Source organism: Peromyscus californicus, unplaced genomic scaffold (assembly GCF_007827085.1).
Source record: "Peromyscus californicus insignis strain IS unplaced genomic scaffold, ASM782708v3 Scaffold_3__1_contigs__length_106647218, whole genome shotgun sequence".
In the NCBI taxonomy this organism is placed as follows: Eukaryota; Metazoa; Chordata; class Mammalia; order Rodentia; family Cricetidae; genus Peromyscus; species Peromyscus californicus.
Window position 1 is genome coordinate 63580513 of NW_026294551.1, and position 27971 is coordinate 63608483.

General features: G+C 46.8%; 1 protein-coding gene across 2 annotated transcripts; it reads right to left on the reverse strand.

The window, feature by feature from the left end:
* Positions 1-170: 170 nt before the first annotated feature.
* Positions 171-27971, reverse strand: Nlrp3 (NLR family pyrin domain containing 3). 2 transcript variants are annotated; one of them, XM_052758367.1, is made up of 11 exons: positions 27858-27971; positions 26411-26469; positions 25858-26178; positions 22409-22522; positions 19767-21522; positions 18334-18504; positions 13784-13954; positions 11067-11237; positions 3117-3287; positions 2460-2630; positions 171-821 (listed from the first exon to the last, which is right to left on the reverse strand). In XM_052758367.1, the coding sequence occupies exons 3-11, from the start codon at positions 26138-26140 to the stop codon at positions 722-724; spliced, it is 3108 nt and encodes a 1035-aa protein (XP_052614327.1). In that variant the 5' UTR covers positions 26141-26178; positions 26411-26469; positions 27858-27971; the 3' UTR covers positions 171-721. The 2 variants fall into 2 exon arrangements, with proteins under 2 accessions (XP_052614327.1, XP_052614328.1); XM_052758368.1 differs by lacking the exons at positions 171-821; positions 2460-2630; positions 3117-3287 and having other exon boundaries at positions 11073-11200.

Here is a 27971-nt window from a genome sequence, read left to right on the forward strand (position 1 = left end):
GAGGTCCTGAGTTCAATTCCCAGCAACCACATGGTGGCTCACAACCATCTGTAATGAGATCTGGCACCCTCTTCTGGCCTGCAGACATACATGCAGGCAGATCATTGTATACATAATAAATAAATAAATCTTTAAAAAAAAAAAAAAAAAAAAAGCAGTACATACATACAATAAATATAAAAATAGATTTTTATAAATCTCTGGGTTTTCAGGTAGCTAAACAAAAAGACATAACTATAAAAATAAAAACAAATGAGTAGCTAAGTGGCTACCACAAACCTGCCATTTAGCACACAGCCAGCTGCTTACACGGTACGGTCAGTTAACAGAAAAACAAAAACAATGATGTGAGCAAATGTAAAGAAAATGAGGGGGGAGAGGGAGGGAGGGAGGGGGAGATTTTAAAAAAAAACAGCATTCGAGGAGAAAAGGACAACTTATAGAAAACGTTCTATAAGTTGGTTCCATGCGGTCACCAAGAGGGAACACCTTGCCGACTGAGGACATGATGGGAACTGCATCCTCCAGCAGTTTCACATTCTCGATGTCTTCCCTGGGGAAAACATGCTTGGCTCCCCACATGAGCCTTTGCTCCAGACCCTGCACTGGAACAACTCTGGCTGTGGTCCTGATGGTGGAGGAGGAGGGTTTATAACCGTGAAGGATGGGATGCTCTGGGGCACAGAGCAGGCCTCGGCATCTGGCAGTCCTGTTTCCACGCCTACCAAGAAGGCTCAAAGACAATTGTCAGCTCAGGCTTTTCTTCTTGGAGCGCCTCTAAGGCATGTTTTGTTTCATAATTAAAATACATTTCACACAACCTGTAAAAACAGAAAGAAAGCTTTGGGTTAGACTCGTCAGAAAGCTGGGAACTGGGCCTTTAAAACGTCAGCTCATCTGGTGTGGTGGTGTAGACCTATAATGGGAGCACTTGGGAGGCAACAGCAGGAAGAGTACCACAGTTCAAGGGTAGCCTGGGCTACTTAGTGAATTTGAGGCCAGGATCATCTTGTCCCTTCCCAGATTCAACAGTTAAAGCAGCTCATGGCCGACCATGCTTCGTCTATTGGCGGCCTCCCACATCTACTTGAATGGAAGCCTTGACTCCATGTATTTATAGTTATTTCACTGTGTAATATTTAATAAGATAACTGCAATGTCCTCTCATACCTTACTATCAATGTCCAGTGTGTGTTTAAATTTCCTCAATTGTCTTGGAAATATTTTACAATATGTCTATCTAATTGAGATCTCCTACAAATCTACACATTGCAATTTCTTGGTATGCCTCTCAATAGTCTGCACATATTTTTTTTTATTCAGAATCTTGTTATGTAGTGAGGCTGTTCCTAAAATTAGAAATCCTCCTACCTCCACTTCCTGAGTGCTAGGATTATTGGTGTGAGCCACCACAGCCAGCTCAAGTACTGAATTCACCCTCTTTATTAACGTTTCCTTGAAAGCTAACTAAGGAAATGGACCACTGGTCCTACATCTTTTCCAACAGCGTCTGGTTGAGCTGTGAACTGTATGTTTGCACACCTTCAAAATGCGCATGTGTTGGGAGTCCTATCCTGAAATGTGGTGATAGGTAAGGTGTTCAGGTGGTGACTGGGGTCAGGTGAAAGTGTAAGAACAGAGTCCTTGTGAAGGGATTAGAACCCTTACATCAGGGAACAAGTTCTCTCCTTGTCTCACCTGGAGTGTGAGCACATGGTGAAACAGCCCTCTGCGAGAGGAAAGGAGCCCCTTTCCAGCAACTAAATAAGCCGAGCCTCGTTTTAGACATTCTGGCTTCTAGAGCTGTGGTTAAATAAACTCCTGCTGTTTAAGTCACCTAATCGATAGTGTTTTGTTTCCGCTAACTAATACAAGCTGGCTACATCCAAGAATTCCCAGGCTATTTTGAGCCTGAGCCCCCAGCTCAGTCATGACAATCGCTCTGGGCTGGATCAGTATCCCCAGCTTTGCTCTTCCCAGTGACTTCCGGTCCCATTCATACTAAGAGTTACAAGCTCCTGGAGGCATCCGGGACCCCTTGTCATACGGCTCTGTCTGTCTATGAATCATCTTTTCTTGGTCCTTGTTCATTCTGCTCTAGGCTTTCCAGATTTCAAACCACTCGGGATTCAATTGAGTGTGAAAAACTTCCCATCCTTAAAGAAAAGCAAGTCTAAATGAAAAGCAGCCACATTGAATGGCATTTATTTGCAAGAGATTGTTGGTTTTTTTCAGGATGGAAAGTCTTTCACACCCAATTGAATCTAGTCTGAATATCTGGATACTGTTGGATATCACTTTTCCCATATCGCTGTATTTTTAAAAATCCACAACAACTGGCCCAGAGCCGTCTAACCCCACATGCGAATTAATCCAGAGAAGTTCTAAATTTTGTCCGGTGGTCACCTTCCCCTCAGCACGCTGAGCCCCTCACGTGGAGCTCTGCAGGGTGCACTCACTGTAGGTTCTGCAGAAGGCAGCCCTGTTGTTTCAGAACCTCACAGAGCATCACCACACCCAGGTCGCCCAAGTCATTGTTGCCCAGGTTCAGCTTCCGAAGGCTCCGGTTGCGGGTCAGCATTGTGGAGAGATTCCAACAGCAGTGTGAGGTGAGGCTGCAGTTGTCTAATCTTCGAAAAAAGGAGGGTGATGTAAAGAAAATATCCTCACCCATCCATCCCTCCCGCTCTCCAAGATCTTAGCCTGCATTGTTTCCATGCATAAAAAGCCCGGGAATGAGCAGCTTGAAACAGCTTTATACAGTACTGTTGTCCCCGCCCCCGCCCCGCCCCGCCCCACCCCCTTTGATGGAAGTTTCTTTTCCCAATGTACTGGATGGTGCAGACCAAAACCGTATCGGAAATACGTTAACTGACATTTTTAAAATGCTGTTTCCCCCAGATTTCCACAAAATACCAATGCCCTACCATATGAATTTGTTTGTGGTTTTGAGGCCTGGGGTTGGCAGAAACTCAGCGTTTAAGCTTTACACCATCTAGAAATGAACTGACACCAGAAAGACACCTCACTCCTCAGACTCAGATTTGCCTCGTGGTCACTATGCTGTCTGCCTCACACCACGTATTCCCAACACCTCAGTCAGCCCAGGAACTCACTCCAGCATCTGCAGCTTGCAGTTGGGGTGCAGAAGTCCCTCACAGAGGAGCTTGAGGCCCGTGTCTCCGAGAGCATTGTTTCGCAGGTAGAGGTGTGTGAGGTTCCGGCTGGCTTTGAGCACGGAGGTCAGAGCCGAACAACAAATGGAAGTAAGGCCGGAATTCACCAACCTGTAGGAAGAACAGAGGGAAGCGTGCTCAGTGCCCAGGCTCTCTCAGGCACTACTCGCCGCTTGGAGCTGCATCCTCCAACCGAAAGGTCAGAAATCAACATCTTGACTGTAATCTGAAGCATGAGTCCACGTCGCTGGATCCCACAGGAGAGAGGAACAATGGTCTCAGCATATGCTCTGCTTGGATGAGCACAAGAAAAAGAGAGAAAAGCAAACGGGCGGATGCATCCACACTTCTCACACGGATTCTCCCTGGCAGCGGAGGCCCCTCCATACCTCCTCATCTAAAAGAGCACCCCACAGTCAGTCCCTTAACTGTAACCCTCTGGCACTGCAGAGAGCCATCTGGATTCTGACACCACCCTGACAAGAGAGCAATGCAGCCACAAGTACACACCTCTGTCACGGTTGGAAATCAAAGGTCATGAAATTGTCTCCCTGAAAGTCAAAGAGCAGGTGTGTGGTGGAAGCAGACTCAGGCTCAGCTGGGATTCTGACTTCTGGTGACTTGCTGTAACTTACAGTGATGTGGCAAGAGAGGGGCCAGGAACTGTGTGGGCCAGGCAAGGTGCTCCTGTCCAGCATCCACTCTCTGTCACACCTTCCATCCACCTGTCTGGTCCTTCTCAGAGCAGAAAGCCACTGATTTGTATTGATACCAGTGGAATGAGAATTTTTAATTTTTTATTACATTGTATGAGAGAGACAGAGAAACAGACATAGAAACAGACAGAGAGAACATCACATCTGTGGAGATCAGAGAACAATTCTGGGGAGTTGGCTCTTTCTTTCCACTCTGTGAGTCCCAGGAATTAAACTCAGTTGGTCAGGCTTGATGGCGGGAGCCTTTACCTCTGGGACCTCACAACAGTCCAAAACTTTTTGGTTTAGTACTCTTGGGTCAAGTTGAACATTGTCTACAGCCAAGTGTTGTGCTTTAAGTATGTGTTCCCCCACAGACTCACATGTTTGGATACTGGGTCCCCAGTTGGTGGTGCTGTTTGGACATGTGGAACCTTCTGGAGGTGTGGCCTGGCTGGAGGAAATAGGTCACTAGAGGAAGAGCCTTGTAGCTCTAGCCAATTCAGGCCCGTGCTCTCTGCTTCCAGATCCAGCCAGGGAAGAACAATCTTCCACTGTCATGGAGTCACCTGAATCCAAGCCTAGGATGTGTGAGGCCCTGGGTTTCATTCCTAATACCACAGAAAAGAGGGCGATGGCATAGCCAGATGATTAGAATGTTAGCAACCATTGAGGCTGAGGGATAAGTATGCTTCATGCATGATAAAATGTTTAGAAGAATCAAACAACCACATACTGTCAACCCGCCCACTGGCAACATCTCAGTTCCAGCCGATCCCCCTGCGATGGTTTAGATATTGACTGTCAACTTGACAAGATCTAGAATCACCTTCAAGACAAATCTTTGGGCATATCTGTGAGGAATTTTCTAGACTGGGTTAGCTGAGGTGCAAAACCCTACCTTAAATAAACGTGGGTGACACCATTCTATGGGCTGGGGTCTCAGACTGAATGAAAAGGAAAAAGCCAAGTGAGGATGGGCATTGTTCTCTCTGCTTCCTGTTTGTGGATACAATGTATCAGCTGCTTCACACTCCCCCATTGTGCCCCCATGAGCTGCACCTCACACTGTGAACTTCACACTCCCCACTGTGTGCCCCCATGAGCTGCACCTCACACTGTGAACCACAGAGTCCCCCACTGTGTCCCCCATGAGCTGCACCTCACACTGTGAACCACAGAGTCCCCCCCACTGTGCCCCCCATGAGCTGCACCTCACACTGTGAACCTAAATCAGCCCTCCTTTCCTTTGTGTGTTTTGTCAGTTGTTACATCACACATTATGTCACAGCAGCAAGAAATGTTACTGATCACCAGAGAGCTTCGTTCTAGGTCCTGAATACAGATTGCTAAGTGCTGCATTCAGTTAATGCCATGCGGTTTTCCTACTTATCAGCAATCTGCCTTGTTTCACAAAACGGTCTCGTGATGGAAACCGAAGAAGTTCTAACATTGTCAGACTTTGTTATGTGGGATAATGGCATCAAGTATGATTGTTTTATTTCATTATTACAACTAAAGATAGAAGTGTTATTTTTATTCCCTTTTTTTTGTTGGTTTCTTTTTGTTTCCTTCTGAGACAGCATCTCCCGTAACCCAGGATGGTCTCTAACTTGTTGCGTAGTCTACGGTGACTTTGAACTTCTGATCCTCCTGCCTCCACCTCTGAGGTACTGGGATTACAAACACGCACCGCCACACCCTATTTAAGAGGTGCTGATGATCAAACCCAGGCCTTTGCATGCCAGGCAAACACTACCAGCTAAGCTACAGCCCTCGCCTCTGTATCTCTGCGTTTAAGTAAGGAAAGTAGAGATCAGAATAATTAAGGACTGGTGAGATGAATCGGTAGCAAAAAGGCTCTTTGCTGCCAAACCTGATGACCTGAATTTGATCCCCGTGACCCACATGAGGAAAGAAAGAGAGCAAAGTCCTACAAGTTGTCATCTGACCTCTCCTCGCATGCAAAATGGCGCACACACCCACCAATGCATGCACACACCCCACACAGAATAAATAAATAATTGTGATAAAATTATTGACCAGAATAATGACATGAAAAATAGTGAAAGCTTCCTATTTGTCAGTGGGAAGAATAGGGTCAACCAAACTTCCATGAGGAAGAGATTATAATAAAGATAAAAGTAGAAAAGCAGGCCAGGCCCTTAGAACAGAAAACTAATTCAATACAATTCGGAATGAGGGGAAGGTGGGATGATAACTGCCCTCCCAAAGAGAAAGAAAGAAAGAAAGGAAAAGCCAAATGTTGTTTGAATCTTAGATGGTCTTTTAATAAAAAACCCAGAGCCAGATATCAGGGTGAAAGCTGAAAGATCAGAGGAGCAGAACAGCCTGCCACTAGTTCTTACCTCTACAAAATCCTCAGCCTAACAGGAGAGTGAGTTCCTGTTTCCTCACGCCTTGTATGCCTTTCTCTGCCCCGCCACATTACTTCCTGGGATTAAAGATGTGTGTGCTTCCCAAACAAAGGAATGAGATCTCATATGCTGGGATTAAAGGAGTGTGCCACCACTATCTGACCTCTATATCTAATCTAGTGGCTGGCTCGGTCCTCTGATCCTCAGACAAGTTTATTAAGGTACACACTATATCACCACAGCCAAGATGAGGAAGGAACTGAAAGTAGTGGAAATGTGTGACTGCCCTCTGTGAACTTACTGGGAAATCTCTGGAAAGAATCCTGCTCAGCAAGTTAGAGCAGGGTCAGGGATGGGTCTAACAGTGCTGGAGGGGAGGGTGTTATAATAGCTAAGCCACGTTTCACGTGCCCATGTATGACACTTCTGTAACACAGGGGACGCGGGACTAAAATGTATTGTGCAACCAGAAATACTACACTAAAGTTCAAGAGAAGAAAATAATAATAGATAAAATGCCTAAAATTTTTAGTTTGTTCATTCCATATTAGGGATCTATTGTGAAAGAAATACACACACACACATAAAGTAATATATGCAAGCATAGGTTTTATAGAGTGATTTGTACCAGTAAAAATGGAGAAACTTGCCTAAAGGTTCTTGACTTAATGAGAGGCTAGATAAATGATGGTGAGAGGTACTATGGGGTGTTGTGCTCCAAACTAGGCCTTCATGAAGCCATATGGAAATTTAGCCAGATAAATGAAAAACAAGTTAAAAAAATGTTTCTATTATGTTTCTAGTTTAAATAGCTAACTTCACTGTTGGGTTGAATTCTGTCCTCCCAAAACATCAGATGTTGAAGTTCCAGGTCTTTAAAATGTGACCATAGCCTGGTAGTGGTGTACACCTTTAATCCCAGCACTCAGGAGGCAGAGGCAGGCATATCTCCATGAGTTCAAGGCCATCCTGATCTACAGAGCTAGTTCCAAGACAGCCAAGGCTACACAAAGAAACACTGTGTGGTAGTTTGAATGTAATTGGCCCCTATAAGCTCATAGGGAATAGCATTATTAGGATGTATGGCCTTGTTGGAGGACGTGTGTCACTGTGGGGGGTGGGCTTTGAGGTCTCATATATTTTCAAGTCACGACCAGTATCTCAGACTACTTCCTGTTGCCTGCAGGTCAAGATGTAGGAATCTCAGCTCACTCTCCAGCACCATGTCTGCCTGCAACCACTCACACTGTGATGATAACAGACTAAATCTCTGAAAATGTAAGCCACCTGTGGTGGTTTGAAAGTAAATGGCCCCTAAATGGAGTGGCACTATTGTGAGGTGTGGCCTTGTTTGAGTGGGTGTAGCCTTATTGGTGGAAGTGTGTCACTGTGGAGGCGGGCTTTGAGGACTCATATATGCTCAAGCCATGCCCAGTGAGAAATACTACTTCCAATTGCCTGTGAGTCAAGATGGTGCTAGAGTCCTTCTCCAACACTGTGTTTGCCTGCATGCTGCCTTGCTTCCCACCATGAGGACAATTGTCTAAACCTCTGAACTATAAGCCAGCCCCCAATTAAATGTTTTCCTTTATACGAGTTTCTATGGTCATGGTGTCTCTTCACAGCAATAGAAACCCTAACTAAGACGCACCCCAATTAAATGCTTTTCCTTTATAAAAGTTTCCATGGTCATAGTATTTCTTCATAGCAATAGAAACCCTAACTAGGACGCTCTGTTTTGAAAATAAAAATGTGACCATCACCGGACATCAAACCTCACAGATATAGTTGGCTAAGATGAGGTCATTAGCTGGGCCCAAATCTAATACGACTGACATCCTCATCAAAATCAGAGCTTCTGACTGGAGAGATGGCTCAGCAGTTAAGAGAGCCTGCTGCTCTTCCAGAAGACCCCAGTTTGTTCCCAGTACCCATGTCAGGCAGATCACCACCACCCATAATGCCAGTTCCAGGGGATCCGGTGCCTTTCTCCTGTCTCCTTGGCACCACGCTCAGCTGCAGTAGCCTCCCCCCGATACACACTCACACATACAATTAAAAATAAATAAATAAAACCTTAGACCCAGAATTTGGGACTCGGTGTCATACACAGAGACCCAGGGAGAATCCTGTGTAAAGATGAAGGCCACATCGAGTGACACATGTATAAGCCAAGGAAGAGAAACAAAAGAATACATCCTTGCTCATGGCCCTCAGAGGAGCCAACCCTGCTGATGCCTTAATCCCTACCTCCAAAACTGAGAAACAATACATTTATGTTAAAGCCATTAAGTTTTGGATACTATGCTATAGCAACCTTAGTAAAGTCATACATACAGGATATTTAGATAGAAAGATGGATAATTAGATGAATATGTTGATGAGTAGTTGCCTGGATCAACATGTGGATTGATAAAGTAATTGATGATGTGTGGATGTATGTGTGGATGGGTGTTTGTGTATAACACAGGGTCTGGAATTTTGCTTGCCAGGTTTGCAAGTGGCTTTCTCCAGAGACAGAGACATTCTTCACTTTTAGCTTCACATACCCGGATAATTCATTATGTTAAACTAAGTATGTTGTTTTTGTAGCAAGACTCGTAAGTGGCATCCAGGTGTGAGATCTGTTTGGGAAGACATCTGTCTATGGGTAGTTATTGGCCCTTACGGGTACATAAGATATCTTAGAGAGTGTAGAAACAAATAGCCAAACATCAGTGGCAAAAGCTGTGGATCACAGGAAGAGAAGTCCATGAAGAATCTACAGAAGAGGAACCTATCAGATCAATGAGGACAGCAGCAAACAGGGAAAGAAGATCAAGGAGGAAGTGATATACAAAGCAAAACTCCAGGCATGAGCCAAGCTAAGGGCTGGGACAGACAGACAGACAGGAGTCAGGGCAGGATCCTGAGGGCAACACAGACTACACGCTGTTCCATGGTCTACTGATGACCCCTTCCCTGTAGTGCTGTGTGTGGAAACAAGATCACTTCTACCATCAGCACCCTCAACAGAGCTCGGAGGCCAGATCACATCAGTGGATCAAAAAGAGCATCAGAAGCTGCTTCGCTGGGGAAGAGCCACAGCAGCACCTGTAGCATTATAGGAAAGCAGTTTGGTAATGTCTGGGGCTGGGCTAATAGGAAAAGCCCAAGGAAGCATCAGAGCTTACAATTAATATTTGTTGTTAATTATGAATAATTGATTATCTCTCAGAAAAAAGTCTATCTTGTTAGTGTTGGGTTTTTTGGATTTTTTTTTAAAGACATGATTTCATGTAGCCCAGGCTAGTCTCAAACTCACTATGACTCAAAGTCACTGAGGATGACTCGAACTTCTGATCTTCCTGCCTTTCCCTCCCAAGTGCTAGGATTACAGGACTGCACACACAACCAGGTTTATTCTGTATTAGGGCTGGAATCCAAGGCATGACACATATTGAGCAAGAATCCTACCAATTGAACCACATATCCAGACTCACCTTTTACATTTACCTTTTTTCTGAGGCAGGATCTCATACAAAGCTCTGGATGTGGAACTCACTATGTGGACCAGGCTGGCTTCAAACTCACAGAAATCCACCTGCCTCTGAGGCCTCCCAAGCACTGGGATTAAAGGCCTGCACCACTATGCTCAGCTTGTTTTATTGTGTCCTAAGTATTTATCTAGCTGTCATTTCTATCAATAATATGAATAAAGACATATTTGGTTTGTTTTATTTATAGACATTGACAGAATGGACATTTAGTCTTCCCTAGCTGACAGGCTGTGGTTAGAATCAAATGCTGAAGCCCTGCAGAGGGTGCAATTACAAAATATACCCAGGCTGAGGGCATCCTGCTCACAGAGGTGTGGGCTGGGAAATCACACCAGGGTGTCTACTTCCTAGCCAGCATCCACAGGCAAAGATCTGAAGCTCCTGGGCCTCTCTAAATGCAGGCATTGATGACTGGTGCTGATGCTGAGCTACATCACAGCTAAGGATTTAGAGACATCATGCCACATAAGTATGATGTTGTCTTTGGGAACCAGAGACTGGAGCTGCTACTCTAAGCCCTGTAGAGAAAGGCAATCACCAGAGCTCAGAACCTAAGACGCTGTGGCAGGGGGATGAGAACTCAGTGCAGAGGATATGCTTTGCAGAAGTAATATGCATCTTGAAAGTGTTCATATTAAATGGGTTACTGTTCTTGTGAATGTCTCAGAAGCAAGAGTAGCCTGTGCTCAATGGAGAAATAGGGCTGCACAACCCCTAAGAAGCTCCGACTATACTGCTATAAGCCAATAGGACTTACCTGACCAGCAGTAATACAACTGTCCCCCAGTGTCCTTGGGTAACTGGCTCAAAGACACCCCACAGGTGTCAAAATCTGCAGATGTTCATGTCCCTCATGTAAAATGGTAGAGCATTTGCATATCACCTCTGTACATCCTCCCATCAACTGTAAATTATCTCTAGGTTACTTATGATACTTCTCATGGCATATACGTTACACCATAAGTAGTTATTATGCTGTATTGTTCAGAGAATGATCACAAAGTGGAAGGTTCATATATGTTAAATACAGACCTAATTTTTCCTAATATTTTTAACCCACAGCTGGTTAAACCCGTGGCTACTTGAGTCTGCAGAGCAGAATCCCAACTGTGTGCTACATGAATCTGATGCTTCAAACCACTTCTGATGTTGATGCTGCAATTCCCACCTTCATCTCTAGCTGATGGACCTTTTCTAGGGTGGCCCCATCCATGTTTTCCAAATAAACTGTCTCTGAAAAGAATCAGATTTTCCACGGAGAGACAAAGACTTACTTACCCCAGCTTCTGCAAGTTACACTGTGGGTGCTTGATTTTTTCACACAAAACTTGAACTCCTGAATCCCCCAAGGCGTTTTCTCCGATGTACAGTCTGGTCAGAGAACGGTTGGAGCTCAGAGCCAATGCGAGATCCTGACAACACGCAGATGTGAGACAGCAGCTGACCAACCTTCCATGCAGAGGGGACAAGGTCAATACCATTTCTCATGTACTCTGCACCGTGTGCTAGGAGACTGTGCCACTGCTGCTGCTCCCCTCAACTGAAGTCTACGCCTCAGCTCCACATAACCCTCATCCCCTTCCCGTCCAGTGAAATAACAGGTAATAAGCCCACTCCTGTACTAGAAGATCTCCCCTACTCCCTTCATTTGTTTTTATTGAAATAAAATGTACACTCGGCCTTGGAGGAGGGGACTGGACCTACCTGGACTGAATCTACCAGGTTGATCTCAGTCCGCGGGGGAGGCTTTGCCCTGGAGGAGGTGGGAATGGGGGTGGACTGGGGGGAAGGTGAGGGAGGCAGGAGTGAGGAGAACAAGGGAATCCGTGGCTGATATGTAGAACTGAATTGTATTGCAAAATAAAAATAAAAAAATTTTAAAAAAATGTACACATGGGGACCGGGGAGATGGCTCGGTGAGTCAAGGCACTTGCTACCAAGCCTGACAAGCCGAGTTTAATCCCAGAACCCACAGAGTAGGAGAGAGCTGACTCCGAAGAGCCGGCCTGTGACCTTCACACAAGTCCCATGTCATGCCCACCGAGGCCTGGGAGCAGAGGCCTGCAGTCCCAGCTACTCAGGAGGCTGAGGCGAGAGAGTCTCCAGATAAAGGGCACCCGGGCAACTTAGCAAGATCCTGCCTCAAGGTGAAAAGGGAAGGGGCTGGGGCAGAATGCTTGCCCAGCATGTTAGAGGATCTAGGTTCAGCTCCCAGCACCCAAAAAAGAAAAAAAAACAGCCCAACTCAGTGCCCTTTAGAGAGGCCATCACCACTATCCGAAACTGAAACTCTCTACCCATTAAAAACAAACAAACCAACCAACCAAACTCCCCACTTATTCCTCACCTTATAGGCTGGAAGCTACCACCTATGCCTTCTGTGACAAATTCAAGTGTCCATGGTACTAACATAAGTGTAACTATAGTGTTTGCTCTTTTGTGACAGGTGTATCTCAGTAGAACACCTTCAAGGCTTGTCTAGTTTTCAACAAGTGTTCGAATTCATTCAAAGCTGTGTGTGTGCAAATACCACTTTCTGTCCTGTGTCCATGAATGGACACAAAGACATTTCTAGCTTTTGGCTGCTGTTACTGACATGCTGTGGATCTGATGTGTGCAAACGTGGTTGCACAGCCAGCGGGCACACCCCAAAACACATGGATCCAATACAGCCCGATACTCAGTTTGGGAGAATCACCATGCTGCCTGCCGTGTTTTGCATTCTTGCTTCCTTGTTTTACAGCCATGCTTGCTGCTCTTTTACATTCCCACTATGTCAGTGGCTCTCGACCTTCCTAATGCTGTGACCCTTTAATACAGTTCCGTATGTTGTGGTGACCCCCAACCATAGCATTATTTTCATTGCTACTTCATAACTGTAATTTCGCTACTGTTAAAAATCATAATATAAACATCTGTGGTTTCTGATGCTCTTAAGTGACCCCCCTGAAAGGGTCATTCAATCCCCAAAGGGGTCACAACCCACAGGTTAAGAACCATCGCACTAGAATGCCAGAAAGTTCCAGTTCCCTGAGTCCTTACTGACACTAGTCTAGTTCCTTATTCGTTTGTTGTGGGTTTGTGTCTATAATAATCACGGTGATGAAGCTGAGTGTAGCAGCACACACCTTTAATTCCAGCACTCGGGAGGCAGAGGCAGGCGGATCTCTGTGAGTTCAAGGCCAGCCTGGTCTACAGAGTGAGTTCCAGGACAGACAGAACTACATAATAAGACCATGTCTTGGAGGAAAAAAAAAAAAAGGAAGAAAGAAAGAAAGAAAAAGAAAAAGAAAAGGAAGTGATGGTGATGAGACAGGAGCTGCCACCGCCTGGTCAGGTGGGTTTGTTGTTGTTGTTTCTTTGTTTGTTTGTTTTGTTTTGTTTTGAGACACAGTCTCATGGAGCCCAGGCTGGCCCAAGCTTTTGATCTTTCTGCCACCACATCTGGTTCAGTGGTTTTTCATGCGGTGCTGGGGATCAAACTTGGGGCCTCATGTATGCTAGGCAAGCACTGTACCCAGGGAGCTGCATCCTCAGCCCTCAAGCGCTTTCTTATCTCTTTAGAATTCGAGTCTCCCAGAAGCATCCAGGAAGGACGGCACAGAACAAATGAAGTGCCTCCGCTGCTGTGCCCCCACTTTTTCCCTGTTTAGTGAGAGGCCTGAGGGCCTGTTATGAACTCTCAAAGCTCTTCTACCATGATGCCTTGCAGTGCTTTTATTTTCTCAGACACCTTAAAGACAGGCATAGTTTATTTGATTATTTGCACACACACATACACACCACTGTTATGTTTTCACAGGAAGCTTTCCCCACAGCAATCGCTGGTTGGTTAAACGACTAGGAAAGCTAGCAGGAGGAAACACGGGAAGTCCTCCTGGCCACTGAGAACACTCCAGTCCTCACACAGGCGCATAGCTAGTGGTGTCTCCCCGAAGCGGAGTTCCTGAAAGGGACCTCAGGGCAGAGCTCCCTGAGGGGTGGGCCAGACTCACCAGAGTTTCTGCAGATTGCAGAAGAGGTGCTTCAGACCCGCGCACAGAAGTCTGACTCCAAAGTCCCCCAGGGCGTTGTCACTCAGATCCAGCTCCACCAGCTTCTGGCTGCTGCTCAGGACAGAGGAGATGTCGAAACAGCATTGATGGGTAAGTCCACAGCGCCCCAACCTTCAAATTAAGTTCAGAATCAGACATCAGAGTGTGGCCCCATCAGAATCTGGATCCTACATGTGTCCCAGATCCACATGTTCAAAGTATGGAGCGGTGGTGAAACCTCTGGGAGGTAGAGTCTGGAGGAAGACTTGTGGGCCAGTGTGGACACTGAGGGGGTGACCTTAAAGGAATATTGTTCTCTCTCTCTCTCTCCTGTTCTCTCTCTCTCTCCTGTTCTCTCTCTCTCTCTCTCTCTCTCTCTCTCTCTCTCTCTCTCTCTCTCTCTCTCATCGTCTGTCTCTGTTTCTTTCCATCTCTATCTCTTCCTCCTCTCCTTAGCCATCATGATGTGCAGAGACTCCTCTACTACATAATGCTACCATGATATTCTGTCTTGTGGCGGGCTCAAACAACAGACTGAACTTATCATAGACTAAAACCCTGAGCCAAAGCAATCTTCCCTCCTTTGAGCTGACATTTCAGGTGTTCATCAAATGGAGGGAGAGCTGACTCATAGCCTCCTTCATAGCTATTGTCTTCCAGTCTGGACTTTGTTTCTGCACCAGGCAGGAAGGAGCAGGTGTGTCCCGGAGTAACTAAAGAGTTCCTGAGCAATGTCCAGGACGTGTAAGAAGTGGGCTACTGCTCACCCGGTCATAGCCCAAAGCTATGGTGTAGGGACCCTTGTGGTGAGTGCCCCAAGCACGTATTCATCCACTTTCAGGTGCACAAAGAATGCATCCCGGTTTGTAAATGCAAAGGGTGGTGAGCCTAGAGCTCCTGTCCCCAGGAATTTCTAACAGTTGAAGCACCCTCACTAGGCTTGCGTCACTGGGGTCCTCATCTACACGACAGAAAGTCTTTACAAGCATCGTGCCCTCGCCGATTTTGCTCAACAATCTAATCGCGGTGCTCTCTCTACACTGAAGAGAAATTTAGGAAGCAGAGCCGACAGGTGTTCTCATAAAGTTCCTATTCCGCTGGGTGGGGCAGGGATACCAACGTCACAACCAGGAAGACGCGGATAGGAGGGATGGGGGAAGAACAGTCGGAGTCTGTCTATGCTGGGCTGGTCATTAGCGTTTTCCCAGTCTAGGTAGAATAGACTCAGTTTCCTTCCTAGTGAACAGATCTCCACAAAGAAAAGCTGTGGCGAATGTCAGCAAAGCTGAGGCAAAGCCCAGGACCAGTGCCTGTGTAAGCATCCGGTCTCTGTCAGTGCCCCACACAGCTTAGATCGGCCACTGATTACAACTGTGATTCATTCCGTGCACTGTTGTCTGATGGTGGTTTTCCCCCAGGAGGCCATGTGTGTCCCCAGGAGGCCACGTGTCAGAAGCTTGTTCTTCAGTGTGGTGATATGAGGTGTGCTGAAACCTTTAAGAGGGGAGAGCCTGGGGCCCATGCTGGGACACTTTGCTCAGCCTGGGTGAAGGGAGGAGGGGACTGGACCTGCCTCCACTGAATCTACCAGGCTGAGCTGAATCCCCAGGGGAGACCTTACCCTGGAGGAGATGGAAATGGGGAGTAGATTGGGGGGAGGGGGCGGGAAGAGGGAGGACAGGGGAATCCATGGCTGATATGTAAAATTAAATTAATTATAAAATTTTAAAAAAAGAGGTGAGAGTAAGCACAAAAGAATGACGTCACCACCAGCACTGTCTCAAAAGGAATTAAAGGAGTTTTCTTAGGAACTCGGTTAGTTCCCCACATTAGGGCCAGGTGAAGTGACTTCGTGGGTAAATGTTCTTGCCACCCAAACCTAGTGGCCTGAGTTCTATCCCAGGAATCAATTTCCAAAGTTGCCCTCTGACTCCACATGCATGTTGTGACATGTCTAGGCCCACATTCACACACACACACACACATACACACAACACACATACATTTTTTAGAGAAAAGAAAAAAATAGAAATTTTCTTTTTTAATTGTATTCTTTTTAATTTAAATGTTTTCTTATTCCATATATTTAGAGTTAATTACCTAAATAAAATAGAGCATAGAATGGGGTATGTGAAATTCACATCCCCCATCTCCACAACACTTTGGTGTGTTCTGATACTGTCAGCCATTAGCATCCATGATGAAACTTCCCAGTTCTCACCCAGAAGCCCGGTCCATGAGAGGATGGAAGACAGAGCTTCTGTTTTGCCACCTAGAAACAGTTCTTTTCAGTTCTTCTTCATCTTCCCCACCTAAAGCTTCCCAAACTTCCCCCAGTCCACTCAGCCTGCCCATTTATAATGTGTTCCTCCAAAGCTTCATGTGTCACAGTTCCACCCCAGAAGCCCACAGGGTGGGACCACATTTGGAAATAGGCAACTTCAAACAGGCAGTTAGCCTGCATCCTCAGTGTTGACCCTAGTCCACTTGGACCGGTGTCAGACACAAGAGAAGGCTGTAAGAGGTTAGAGCATGGACACCCAGCAGGGAAGGCTGTAAGAGGTTAGAGCACGGACACCCAGCAGGGAAGGCTGTAAGAGGTTAGAGCATGGACACCCAGCAGGGAAGGCTGTAAGAGGTTAGAGCACGGACACCCAGCAGGGAAGGCTGTAAGAGGTTAGAGCATGGACACCCAGCAGGGAAGGCTGTAAGAGGTTAGAGCACGGACACCCAGCAGGGAAGGCTGTAAGAGGTTAGAGCACGGACACCCAGCAGGGAAGGCTGTAAGAGGTTAGAGCACGGACACCCAGCAGGGAAGGCTGTAAGAGGTTAGAGCACGGACACCCAGCAGGGAAGGCTGTAAGAGGTTAGAGCACGGACACCCAGCAGGGAAGGCTGTAAGAGGTTAGAGCACGGACACCCAGCAGGGAAGGCTGTAAGAGGTTAGAGCACGGACACCCAGCAGGGAAGGCTGTAAGAGGTTAGAGCACGGACACCCAGCAGGGAAGGCTGTAAGAGGTTAGAGCACGGACACCCAGCAGGGAAGGCTGTAAGAGGTTAGAGCACGGACACCCAGCAGGGAAGGCTGTAAGAGGTTAGAGCACGGACACCCAGCAGGGAAGGCTGTAAGAGGTTAGAGCACGGACACCCAGCAGGGAAGGCTGTAAGAGGTTAGAGCACGGACACCCAGCAGGGAAGGCTGTAAGAGGTTAGAGCATGGACACCCAGCAGGGAAGGCTGTAAGAGGTTAGAGCACGGACACCCAGCAGGGAAGGCTGTAAGAGGTTAGAGCATGGACACCCAGCAGGGAAGGCTGTAAGAGGTTAGAGCACGGACACCCAGCAGGGAAGGCTGTAAGAGGTTAGAGCACGGACACCCAGCAGGGAAGGCTGTAAGAGGTTAGAGCATGGACACCCAGCAGGGAAGGCTGTAAGAGGTTAGAGCACGGACACCCAGCAGGGAAGGCTATAAGAGGTTAGAGCACGGACACCCAGCAGGGAAGGCTGTAAGAGGTTAGAGCACGGACACCCAGCAGGGAAGGCTGTAAGAGGTTAGAGCACGGACACCCAGCAGGGAAGGCTGTAAGAGGTTAGAGCACGGACACCCAGCAGGGAAGGCTGTAAGAGGTTAGAGCATGGACACCCAGCAGGGAAGGCTGTAAGAGGTTAGAGCACGGACACCCAGCAGGGAAGGCTGTAAGAGGTTAGAGCACGGACACCCAGCAGGGAAGGCTGTAAGAGGTTAGAGCACGGACACCCAGCAGGGAAGGCTGTAAGAGGTTAGAGCACGGACACCCAGCAGGGAAGGCTGTAAGAGGTTAGAGCATGGACACCCAGCAGGGAAGGCTGTAAGAGGTTAGAGCATGGACACCCAGCAGGGAAGGCTGTAAGAGGTTAGAGCATGGACACCCAGCAGGGAAGGCTGTAAGAGGTTAGAGCACGGACACCCAGCAGGGAAGGCTGTAAGAGGTTAGAGCATGGACACCCAGCAGGGAAGGCTGTAAGAGGTTAGAGCACGGACACCCAGCAGGGAAGGCTGTAAGAGGTTAGAGCATGGACACCCAGCAGGGAAGGCTGTAAGAGGTTAGAGCACGGACACCCAGCAGGGAAGGCTGTAAGAGGTTAGAGCATGGACACCCAGCAGGGAAGGCTGTAAGAGGACACCCAGCAGGGAGACAATACAAAGAATCAAGGAAGTGGCCATCTACAAGCCAGGGAGAGACTCAGAACCAACCAGTGGTTGTGTGATTTTGGACTTTAGCATCCAAACCTGAGGTAAAAAAAATCTTTAAGGCTTTAGGGTTGGGTTCTTGGTCCTTTTTTACAGCAGTCTGGGAACAACTGACCATCAAAGATCCTTCTCTAGTGTCTTCTCCCATTCATCTCTCTCTCTCTCTCTCTCTCTCTCTCTCTCTCTCTCTCTCTCTCTCTCTCTCTCTCTCTCTCTCTCACACACACACACACACACACACACACACACACACACACACACACACACACGTAGAGACTTACCACAGTCTCTGGATGTTACAGCCCGGAAGCTGGAGTGCCTCACACAGCACCCTCATGCCTGGATCCCCCAGGGTATTGTCACTGAGGTCCAGTTCTGTGAGGTTCTGGTTGGTGCTTAGACTGGAGAAGAGGCCTCGGCAGAAGCTAGACGTGAGGTAGCAGCTCTCCAATCTAGAATGGCAGGAAGAAGGACAGAAAAGAACATTGGTTTCTTTTCTTTTTTCTTTTTTTTTTTTTTTTCGAGACAGGGTTTCTCTGTGTAGCTTTGGTGCCTGTCTTGGATCTCGCTCTGTAGACCAGGCTGGCCTTGAACTCACAGAGATCCACCTGCCTCTGCCTCCCAAGTGCTGGGATTAAAGGCGTGCGCCACCACCGCCCGGTCAAGAACATTGGTTTCTAATGATAACAAACTAGAGCTCAGGACAGGGCTCCAGGCACCTATTCATAGAAAAGTCTCCTGGATGTCAAGTTATAAATCCACTGTTCACTCAGAGGGAAGCAGGCTGGTGAGCCTTGGGTAGAGAGGTTCCTTTTAAGATTCAAAGAAGTAAGCTTTAAACTTACTGCAAACACCCTCAAGCACCCCCTTCCAACATTAGACAGCTGTTGTGCCCCTGGCCTGGACGTGACACTGAGTGGTCCAAGGAGCATCTTTGACTCAGGCTGCCCAGCTGCATCGGGACTGCTGTGGAAAATCCTGAGATGGGGCTGCAGCCAGAAAAGTAAAGTCAGAATCTTAAAAGTGACACCATCTAGCCGGGCGGTGGTGGCGCACGCCTTTAATCCCAGCACTCGGGAGGCAGAGGCAGGCGGATCTCTGTGAGTTCGAGGCCAGCCTGGTCTCCAAAGCGAGTTCCAGGAAAGGCGCAAAGCTACACAGAGAAACCCTGTCTCGAAAAACCAAAAAAAAAAAAAAAAAAAAAAAAAAAGTGACACCATCTATATTGCTAGTTTTTACTTTTACAGTCATTTGCAGGGATTCACGTAGGAACACCCTGTAGCTCTTATTAAATGCAGAGGCTGGGCTGGAGAGATGGCTCAGAGGTTAAGAGCACTGACTGCTCTTCCAGAGGTCCTGAGTTCAATTCCCAGCAACCACATGGTGGCTCACAACCATCTGTAATGAGATCTGGTGCCCTCTTCTGGCATGCAGGCATGCATGCAGGTAGAACGAATAAAGAAATGAAATGCAGAGGCTGAGGAATGGGAATGGAGCTCAGTTGGCAGAAGGCTTGACTGGAATGTTTGAGGTCCTGGATTTGACCCCTAGCACAAGTCACTCTCTACCATTGAAAGGGTGACAGTCACATCATCACGAAGCTTGGCAATTATATTTGGAAAATCGGAAAGTGAGGAAAGGAAGTAAGGACCAAGGAAAAGAGCCAGAAAGCATAAGGAACAGGCTACATCTGCTTGAACTCAAATTTCCTTACCTGGAAGAACAGGCAGTGTGGGGCTCTGGGAAAGCACACTGGACCTGGGCCAAGTGTTGACTTTCTCCCTTCTCTTCTTCTTCGTCCTTGGATGAGTTGTGGAGAAAGCCCAGCGAAAGCGTTTTCACCCGGTGACAGTTCTTGATACAAAAGGAGGACACCACATGGTCCATTCTGGTAGAGAGGTTGATCTCAATTTTGGGAAAGTGGTCCATGGCCCTCTGCACAAAGTCTTCTTCCTGCATCTCATACAGGCAGTAGAACAGTTCCAGCTGGCTGGGCTGTCTCTGCAGCTTCTTGGCCTTGGCTTTCACTTCAATCCATTTCAGCAGCTCCAGTCTGACTTGCTGAGAGATCTTGCAACTCAATTTCTTCTCCAAATAGGAGGTTCTCTCCTGGTTCACAAGGCCGAAGAGGAAACGGACCACGAAAATCAGATAGCCTTTTTCAAACTTGCCGTAATTTTCTAGGAGGACCTTCACGTCTCGGTTCAGAAGATCCGAACAACCTGCTGGTCCTTTCCTCACAGCCACCCCCTCTTCCTCCTCTTCCAGCAAATAGTACATAGCAGCAAAGAACTCCTGGAAGGTCATGTGGCTGAAGCTGTAGAATCTTTCACAGTCCACTTCCTTCTGGAACACGTTCATCCTCAGGAAAGCAGAGACATCTGTCTTCTGCAGGCCATGTTTCCTCAGATCACACTCCTCAAATAGGATTTTCTGGTTCCAAATTCCATCTGCAGCCAGTGAGCAGAGCCCCTGTAGGTGGGAAGAGAAGAGATGCTCCTCCATGTCCCCTCGGGACTGCAGCAGGCTGGAGAGGAAAAAGACATAGACGGCAGTAGTGGTCTTGGAGGTCTGGGCCAGACTCTTCCCGGTCTCCATCTGCTGCTTCAGCCCTGTGCACACAATCCAGCAGACCAGGGGGATGAAGCACATGGTAAAGAGGATCTCATTCTCTTGGATCAGCCTGAAGGCTTCCCTGGCCTGCAGCTCATCTGAGAAATACTTAAAGAAATACTCCTTCCTTTTGGCCTCAGAGAAACCTAGGATCTCTACATGGCGAGGGTGGTCCAGCAGATGCTGCAGTTTCTCCAAGGCTACCGGCCTCGTTGTAATGAGCAGAGAGGCCTTGGGCAACAGCTTCTTTCGGATGAGGCTGCTCAGCAGGATGTCTCCCCTCACAGCCTTCTGCCAGTCTGTGCAGACCTCTCCAATGTGCTCATCAAAGGCCCCTTGCAGCTCATCAAAGCCATCCATGAGGAAGAGGATCCTGGAAGGCTTATGCAGGATCTTGCACAGTGGTGGCTTTGGATCAGGCCAGCAGCTGACAATCAGGTCTCCCAGACTCCTTGGGGTCCTGAGGCTCACCTCTCGACAGTGGATAAAGAATACATAATCAAATTTGTCTTTGAAGAGCTTCCCAGATGCCCAGTCCAACATAATCTTCCTGGCTAGTATTGTTTTCCCAATGCCTGCTGCTCCCTGGAACACCACTGTGTGCACAGGCTCTGTGTGCTTATCCTCAGGCTCAAACAGCAACTCCAGCTTAATGGAACTCATGGGGCTGTCCCACATTTTGGTCCTGCCAATGGTCAGTAGTTCATGCTCCCTCTCTTGCTTGCTGGGATGCTCCTTGACCATTTGTAGCTGAGTGTAGCGTTTGTTGAGGTCCACACTCTCACCCAGACGTGCATTTCTATCTTGGATACAGTAGAACCTGCTTCTCACATGTCTTCTGTACATCTTACAGTAATCTGCAGCAGAGACAGGAAGGTAGAATCCAGGAAAAGCCCCCACACATCTATTCCCCAACAGTAATCTATTAGGGGACCTATGCTCTTATAGGAGGAACACTGAGAATCGTGAGGATCCAATAACAACAACAACAGCAAAAAAATGTAAAGAATGCTGACCGTCAGCTAGAGAGAATGTGCTCACCAAACACTCATATGTATATAGCAAGGTATACTCGCTGATGCAATAGAGGCGTGGTTGTTATGGCAGTAACCAACCATTTTATCATGGGATTTGAGGTCAACTCCCAAGGTAGGAATTCATGTCAGGTACTGAAAAATCCAGTCTAAAGCCTGTGTGGCCGGGGAGCCATAGGCCCTAGTGGCAATGTGTTCTCCAGGTATCTCATATATCTATTACTGTTTCCCAAAAGGGTGGAGGCAACATAAAATGCAAATTAATATAAAACATGCCCATGTGTCTAAAAGAAAAACAAGTGGTTTATACTCTGGAGAGAGTAAGGATTGGGTTAAGGAAATAGGAGGTATAATTTTTCTCCACTGCTCAAGTGTATCAGGTCCCCCAAACTCTGTTGTCAATTACTTCCCCCTCACGATAGAGCAGAAAGCTGGCACCATAGGCACTGCCTCCAGCCAGAAAATCTGTTATTTCAGCCTTATACGTGTAGTCTAAAGCCCATATCTACCTGTAGTAAAGCTCTTCCCTGGGACTTGAAAAAAACATGTAAATGTGCATCTACTTCTTCAGCTGAAGGTGAGTTTCCTGAAGCAGGCCTTGTTCCCTGAAGAGGAAACCTGTGGAGTGGCCAAGCTACCCTGCTTTCCAGCTCCTTTTCCAGACCTTCTCTTCCAAGTCTCAAAACAAAGTTGGAAGCTCCCTACATACCTTTCTTTTTTTTACAAATTGATATTTGGGAAAGGTATCCCAGTAAACCCATCCACTCCTCTTCAAGGCTGTCTTCCTGGCATACCACAGCGAGATTAGAAGCACGTGCATCATCTAAACACAAAAGGAAAAAACACAAAGTACATCAAAGAGTCCTAACACAGAGGATAGAACTGAGCCTAGTCTATGGGGTGGGTCAAAGGCCCCTACCCCATATTCCTTCTGAACTAAACATGGCTTAGCCAGGCATGACAGCACATACCTCTAAGCTCAGCACTTGGGAGATAGAGGCAGGAGGATTAGAACTTCAGAGTTATCCTCAGCTATGTAGTGAGTTCAAGGCCAGCCTGGGCTACGTGAGATCATGTCTCAAAGAGGAAAATCAAAGAAAAAGAAAAGTAGAGAGAGAGGGGAGTAAACATGGTTCAGGTAGTTATGTCATCAGAAGCCCAGTAAGCACGATTCTGCTTGCCTTACTTTGAAAGGATAGCTGTCAACCATCAGCTAAATACTGTGTTCCCAAGCTCAGAACGTCTTTACCAGGCCCAGAAGTCCATCAGAGTACATATGAGAAAAAACAGTGTTTCCTTTGCCATCATCTGTCCCTGGCTGTCCCTAGCAGCCTGGCTTGGAGACCATGTGCCCGACCTCAATGTTCTCCTGACAGGCTCACCCTTCCCTGACCATCGTGGCGTGTATGTAGCCCATTTGGGTCATATCCTGTGCTTCCATGTCTAGATTTCTAGGTCTTCAGAAATGAACATTGTCAGTCAGTCAAGTAGTTCAGAACACTGGTTAACTAAATTCACATAGAAAAATTTAAAAATTCTGAGTAGGACTCTACTCAAAGAAGTTCTTTTTACTCTGCACTGAGGCTTAAGGCATCATTATCCATAGAAAACTCCAAGGAGATTCCAACATGTACCTACAGCCAAGAACTACATGTCCAAGTAGTCTGGGCTTTCTTCCTAGGAGAAATTTAGGAATGCTGTAACCAAAGCCCCCTCCAGGAAAACGTATACAATAGATTAAGGACACAGGCAGGAACTTATGGGTAAGGTAAGTACTCCTGTGGATATAAAATAACTCTGTAAGAGAGTGTCAGGGATGTAGTTCAGTTGGCAGAGTGCCTTCACAGCATGGTGTTAGCATACACCTGTAACCTTGGCGCCCGGGAGGTGGAGGCTGAGGGATCAGGAGTTCAAGGTCATCCTCGGCTGCACAGTGAGTTGGAGGCAAACCTGAGCTGTGTGAGACCCTATCTAAAGAAGGAATGATAAGAGAGAAGAAAAGAAAGAGAAAAGAAAAGAAAGTGCCACTAGCAATGAGATCACAAAACAAAAAATCTAGACATTCGTGCAAACCAAGCTCTCAACATAATTCTCATGTAAGATCTCCCTTTAACCCAAAGAGAACTTCAAATACTGGTGACAGTTTTCACACTTAAAATTCAGATGTGAAAGCCGACATCACACGGCTATACTTTCATAGTCTTGCCTGGCTTTTTACTCTGATTATGGCCGACTCTGAGTGGGGAGCCCCAGGTATTTAGAACATCTCGCTGGCTCGTACCATTCATTTGAAAGCATTAATATTACTAGTAATTACTTTATAGGGTTGCTGAAAGAACAAAATCCATCAAAACTACCTAGTATGGGTGCTCTGGAGTGGTGGCTCAGTGATTAGGAGCCCTTGCTGCCTTCCAGAGGACCTGGATTAAGTTTTTAGCACCCACATGGTGGCTCACAACTGTCTAAAACTCCAGTTCCAGGGAATTTGATGCCATCTTCTGGCCTCCTCAGGTACCAACACATGCATGGTGCACATATAGACAGGCAGGCAAATACTCATACACCTAAAATGCCTATGTTTGGGGATGTTTTGTTTTTGAGACCTGGTCTTTCTATTATATAGCCCTGGCTGTCCTGGAACTTGCTTTGTAGACCAGGCTGACCTCTAACTCACATAGATCCACCTGCCTCTGCCTCCTAAGTGCTGAGACTAAAGGTGTGTGCCACTACATCAGGCCCAAAATAAATTTTATAAAAAAGAAAAAGAAAGAAAGAAAGAAGCAACTACCTACTAAAAAGTCAGAGACAAGTGACTCAGTGATCAAAGACACAAACCTGGTGACCTGATTTTGATCCCCGGCACCCACACGGTAGAAAGAAAGACTCAACTCCTGCAAGGTGTCCTTTGACCTCCACATATGTGCCATAGCACACACACACATGCACACAAAATAAATAGCTAGAAACGTTTTATGTTTTAATATCAAAAATCTAAAATTGCTTAGCAAGTACTCCTACTGCTGAGATTAACACTCCACTCTTACTGTATTCGTTCTTTGTACAGACACAGCTACAGTTGTGTTGTGATATGCAACTTGATTGTGTCGTTCTCCGCCACACAGCTCCATCTCTTTCTCCTGTATCACTATTGCCTTGGCTTGCCATGCACCCCCTCGTCTCCACTGACCCAGTGGTGTAGGATGGAACCTAGGTCCCTGTGCATGCTAGGCAGATGCTCTACCACTGAGCTATCACCACCCCAGCATCTTTATCTGACGACCCATTGTGATTACTCCCTTCTGCCCCTCCAACTCAGCATCCTCTGCCTGTGACACTCTGGTCACTCGGAATCCTTTCTGCCGTTTCCCTTGTTCAGAGCAAACAAGTATCCACTAGGAGCTGGTTGGAAAACCAGAGGTGGGCCTCAGCACTAAACAGACCCGGAAAGAGCCTGGTACCAGGGACAGCAGGTTCCTGGGAGTAAGTGAACACTGCGACTGGAGTTTTTACAGAATTAGAAAAAGCACGCTGCTTCCTCCCACTCTCTCATACCCCGCCAGGAGAAGAGGAAAAAACATGATAATAAATTAACATTTTAAACATGCCAGCTTCTTTGCGGCAAAGGACATAACCTCCTAGCACTTAGAAGGCAGAGGAAAGAGGATCCTGAATCTGTGGACAGCCCGGGATATGTGAGACTCTAATTCAAAACCCAAGAAAGGACGATGTTGCATAAACACAATTACCCACTGGCAGATGAAGAGACAAGCAAAATGTAGTCTATACACGGATATTTATCATTAATCTTTTTTAAAGAAGGACATTCTGACATACTTGAAGTCATTCTGCTAAGTGAAATAAGCCAGCCACAAGAGACAAATATTTCATGATTCCCCCTGCATGAAAAATCCGTAGTGGTAAAGTTCACAGGAACAGAAAACAGAAAGGTGGTTGCTAGGAGACAGGGTTAGGTAACGGAGAGTTATTACCTAGTAAGTTAAGAGCTTCCGTTGTGCAAGATAAAAAGCGCTCTGGGAGCTGGTTGCACAACAATATGAGTTTCCTTATTACTAAGCCATATACTTGAAATTACCAAAATTCTATGTTTTAGGTTACGTGTACTTTACTGAAAGAAGAAAAATCTTCTTGTTCACTCACTCCACTCTGGCTGGTCCTTCTCAGCTTTTTCCCAGAGGTCTCTCCTGTTGATAGCTGCAAAGATCCCCACAGCCATGGCCCACGCCTTTTCCTCCCCATTGAAGTCAATCATGAGTGTGGCTAGATCCAAATGGTCGGCCTTCTCCATCTGGCCCCTGGGGAGTGGGATGCAGCCCCTCTCGGGTGGATAATCTTCCAAGTGCATTTTGAATTTCCTGAGGTCCACATCCTCGAGGTCCTCTAGATACTGGGCCAGCTTGCAGCGGACGCTTGTCATCTTCATCCGCAGCCCTTTCGAGGGTCCTGGGGCTTAGGTCCACACTGGCACAGCAGGAATGAAACCCCCAGGTGGGTAAGAAAAATCTTATTAAAAGTCTCCACTTCCAGAAAACTAGATGCTAATATTGAAACATCACAGGGTACCCCATAGCTTGGTACAGGTTTTTAAGTTTCTTAATTCAAAAAACTCCAGGCGGGGTGGGGTGGGGGTGGGGACATCACTCAACTCTATGAATCACCATCTCTGACTCTGAAAAGTAAACCAAATGCTTACCAGAAAGTTCTCTGAGCTTGATCCAGGAGTGTGTCCTGAGCCATGGAAGTAAAGCTCCTCTGTAGAGATCAAAATAAATAAGCCATCAACACAATCAGCTATGGTACACAGAGAACAAGCCTACGCGAGACCGTGGTCCCATGGTGACGAGGCTGGAATCAGGGCACTCTTCACTGTTTCTCAATTTCAGCTTCCCCATTTACTCACTGAGAAAGCAAAAGAGATAGCTTTCCGATCGCTTTTAATGGAAGGTTCTGTTTTCATCTGAGGGGAAGGGACAAAGGAAGGAGAAAGCCAGGAGAAAAGATGCTATAGTAACAACAAAGCAACAGCCCACAGCCCAGAGGGGTGAACAGTCTTGCACTGCTCCTCTATGTCCCACTGACTGACAGGACCTAATCAGGTGGCACTTGGGTGCATATAAAGGAGAGGAACAAAGCATACATCTCTTCAATGGCTCTTTGAAATTTTCACAAACATCATGAGCAATCATGATTCACACTTAGTTAAATATGAATTAAAATTCATAGGCTAGATGCTGCCCTGACAATTCTTTCTTATCTAGGTTCTCAACTAAACTGGAGTGTGGAGGTTCCTTCTGCTGAGCAGTACAGACATTAAGTGGCATTCTCAGACTGAAGCCATTAATGATAGGGGAAGGGAAAGAGCCTGGAAAATGGTAATGGACTCTAAATTGATATTTATATGACAGCAAGCTGATACTCGAGTCACCTCGAGCTTAACAACTCCTGTTCCGTTTCCATCCTTGTCTCCTCTCCCTGCTTTAGGCAACAGCTCACATCCTCCCTTTCATTCATCTCTGGTGCCTTTGCTGACAGCTGCCCCAGCTCTACAGATCCTCCTTCAGCTCCCATCTGTACCAGGATTTTTCAGTTCTCTGCTCCCTGCTCCTGAGACCTTCCACAAATAGCTTTGGTCTTTACTTTGGCTGGCCCCTGGGCTTCCAGCACATTCCCTCACAGGCATCCCACCCTCTGCTGCCCTGAGTGGATGTTAGGCAAGCCTGTTGAAGTCCTAGGAAACTATAATTGCTTCTTCTTCTTCTTCTTCTTCTTCTTCTTCTTCTTCTTCTTCTTCTTCTTCTTCTTCTTCTTCTTCTTCTTCTTCTTCTCCTTCTCCTTCTCCTTCTCCTTCTCCTTCTCCTTCTCCTTCTCCTTCTCCTTCTTCTTCTCCTCCTCCTCCTCCTCCTCTTCCTCCTCCTTCTCCTCCTCCTCCTCCTTCTTCTCCCCACCACCTCCCCACACCTCCCCAACATGCACAAACCAAGTAACCAACAAACAGAACACCCCAGAAATACTTTAAAGTTAGATTTAGAATCTAGAAGAAATTTCTAGTCTATTGACCAAGACAAATCATGCCATTGAGTACAGCTTCCCATTCCTTCCCTGGAACTTTCACCCACACTCCTCCATGAAACTGTACTCACCAAGATACCAGCCTTAGGTACAGCCAAAGAGGAAATGAGATGAATTTATAATGGTCACTGACACTGGAGGCAGGAAGGATGTGGTTTCAGGAAGTGAACGAGCTTGCATCACGG

Coding starts and splice junctions, on each gene's coding strand:
- Nlrp3 (XM_052758367.1), bottom strand. CDS start 26,140: ATGAAGATGACAAGCGTCCGCTGCAAGCTGGCCCAGTATCTAGAGGAC. Junction 22,523..25,857: donor GAAGGACCAGCCAGAGTGGA/GTGAGTGAACAA, acceptor TTTTGTGTTTAG/ATGATGCACGTGCTTCTAAT. Junction 18,505..19,766: donor CACACTGCCTGTTCTTCCAG/GTAAGGAAATTT, acceptor CTGCCATTCTAG/ATTGGAGAGCTGCTACCTCA.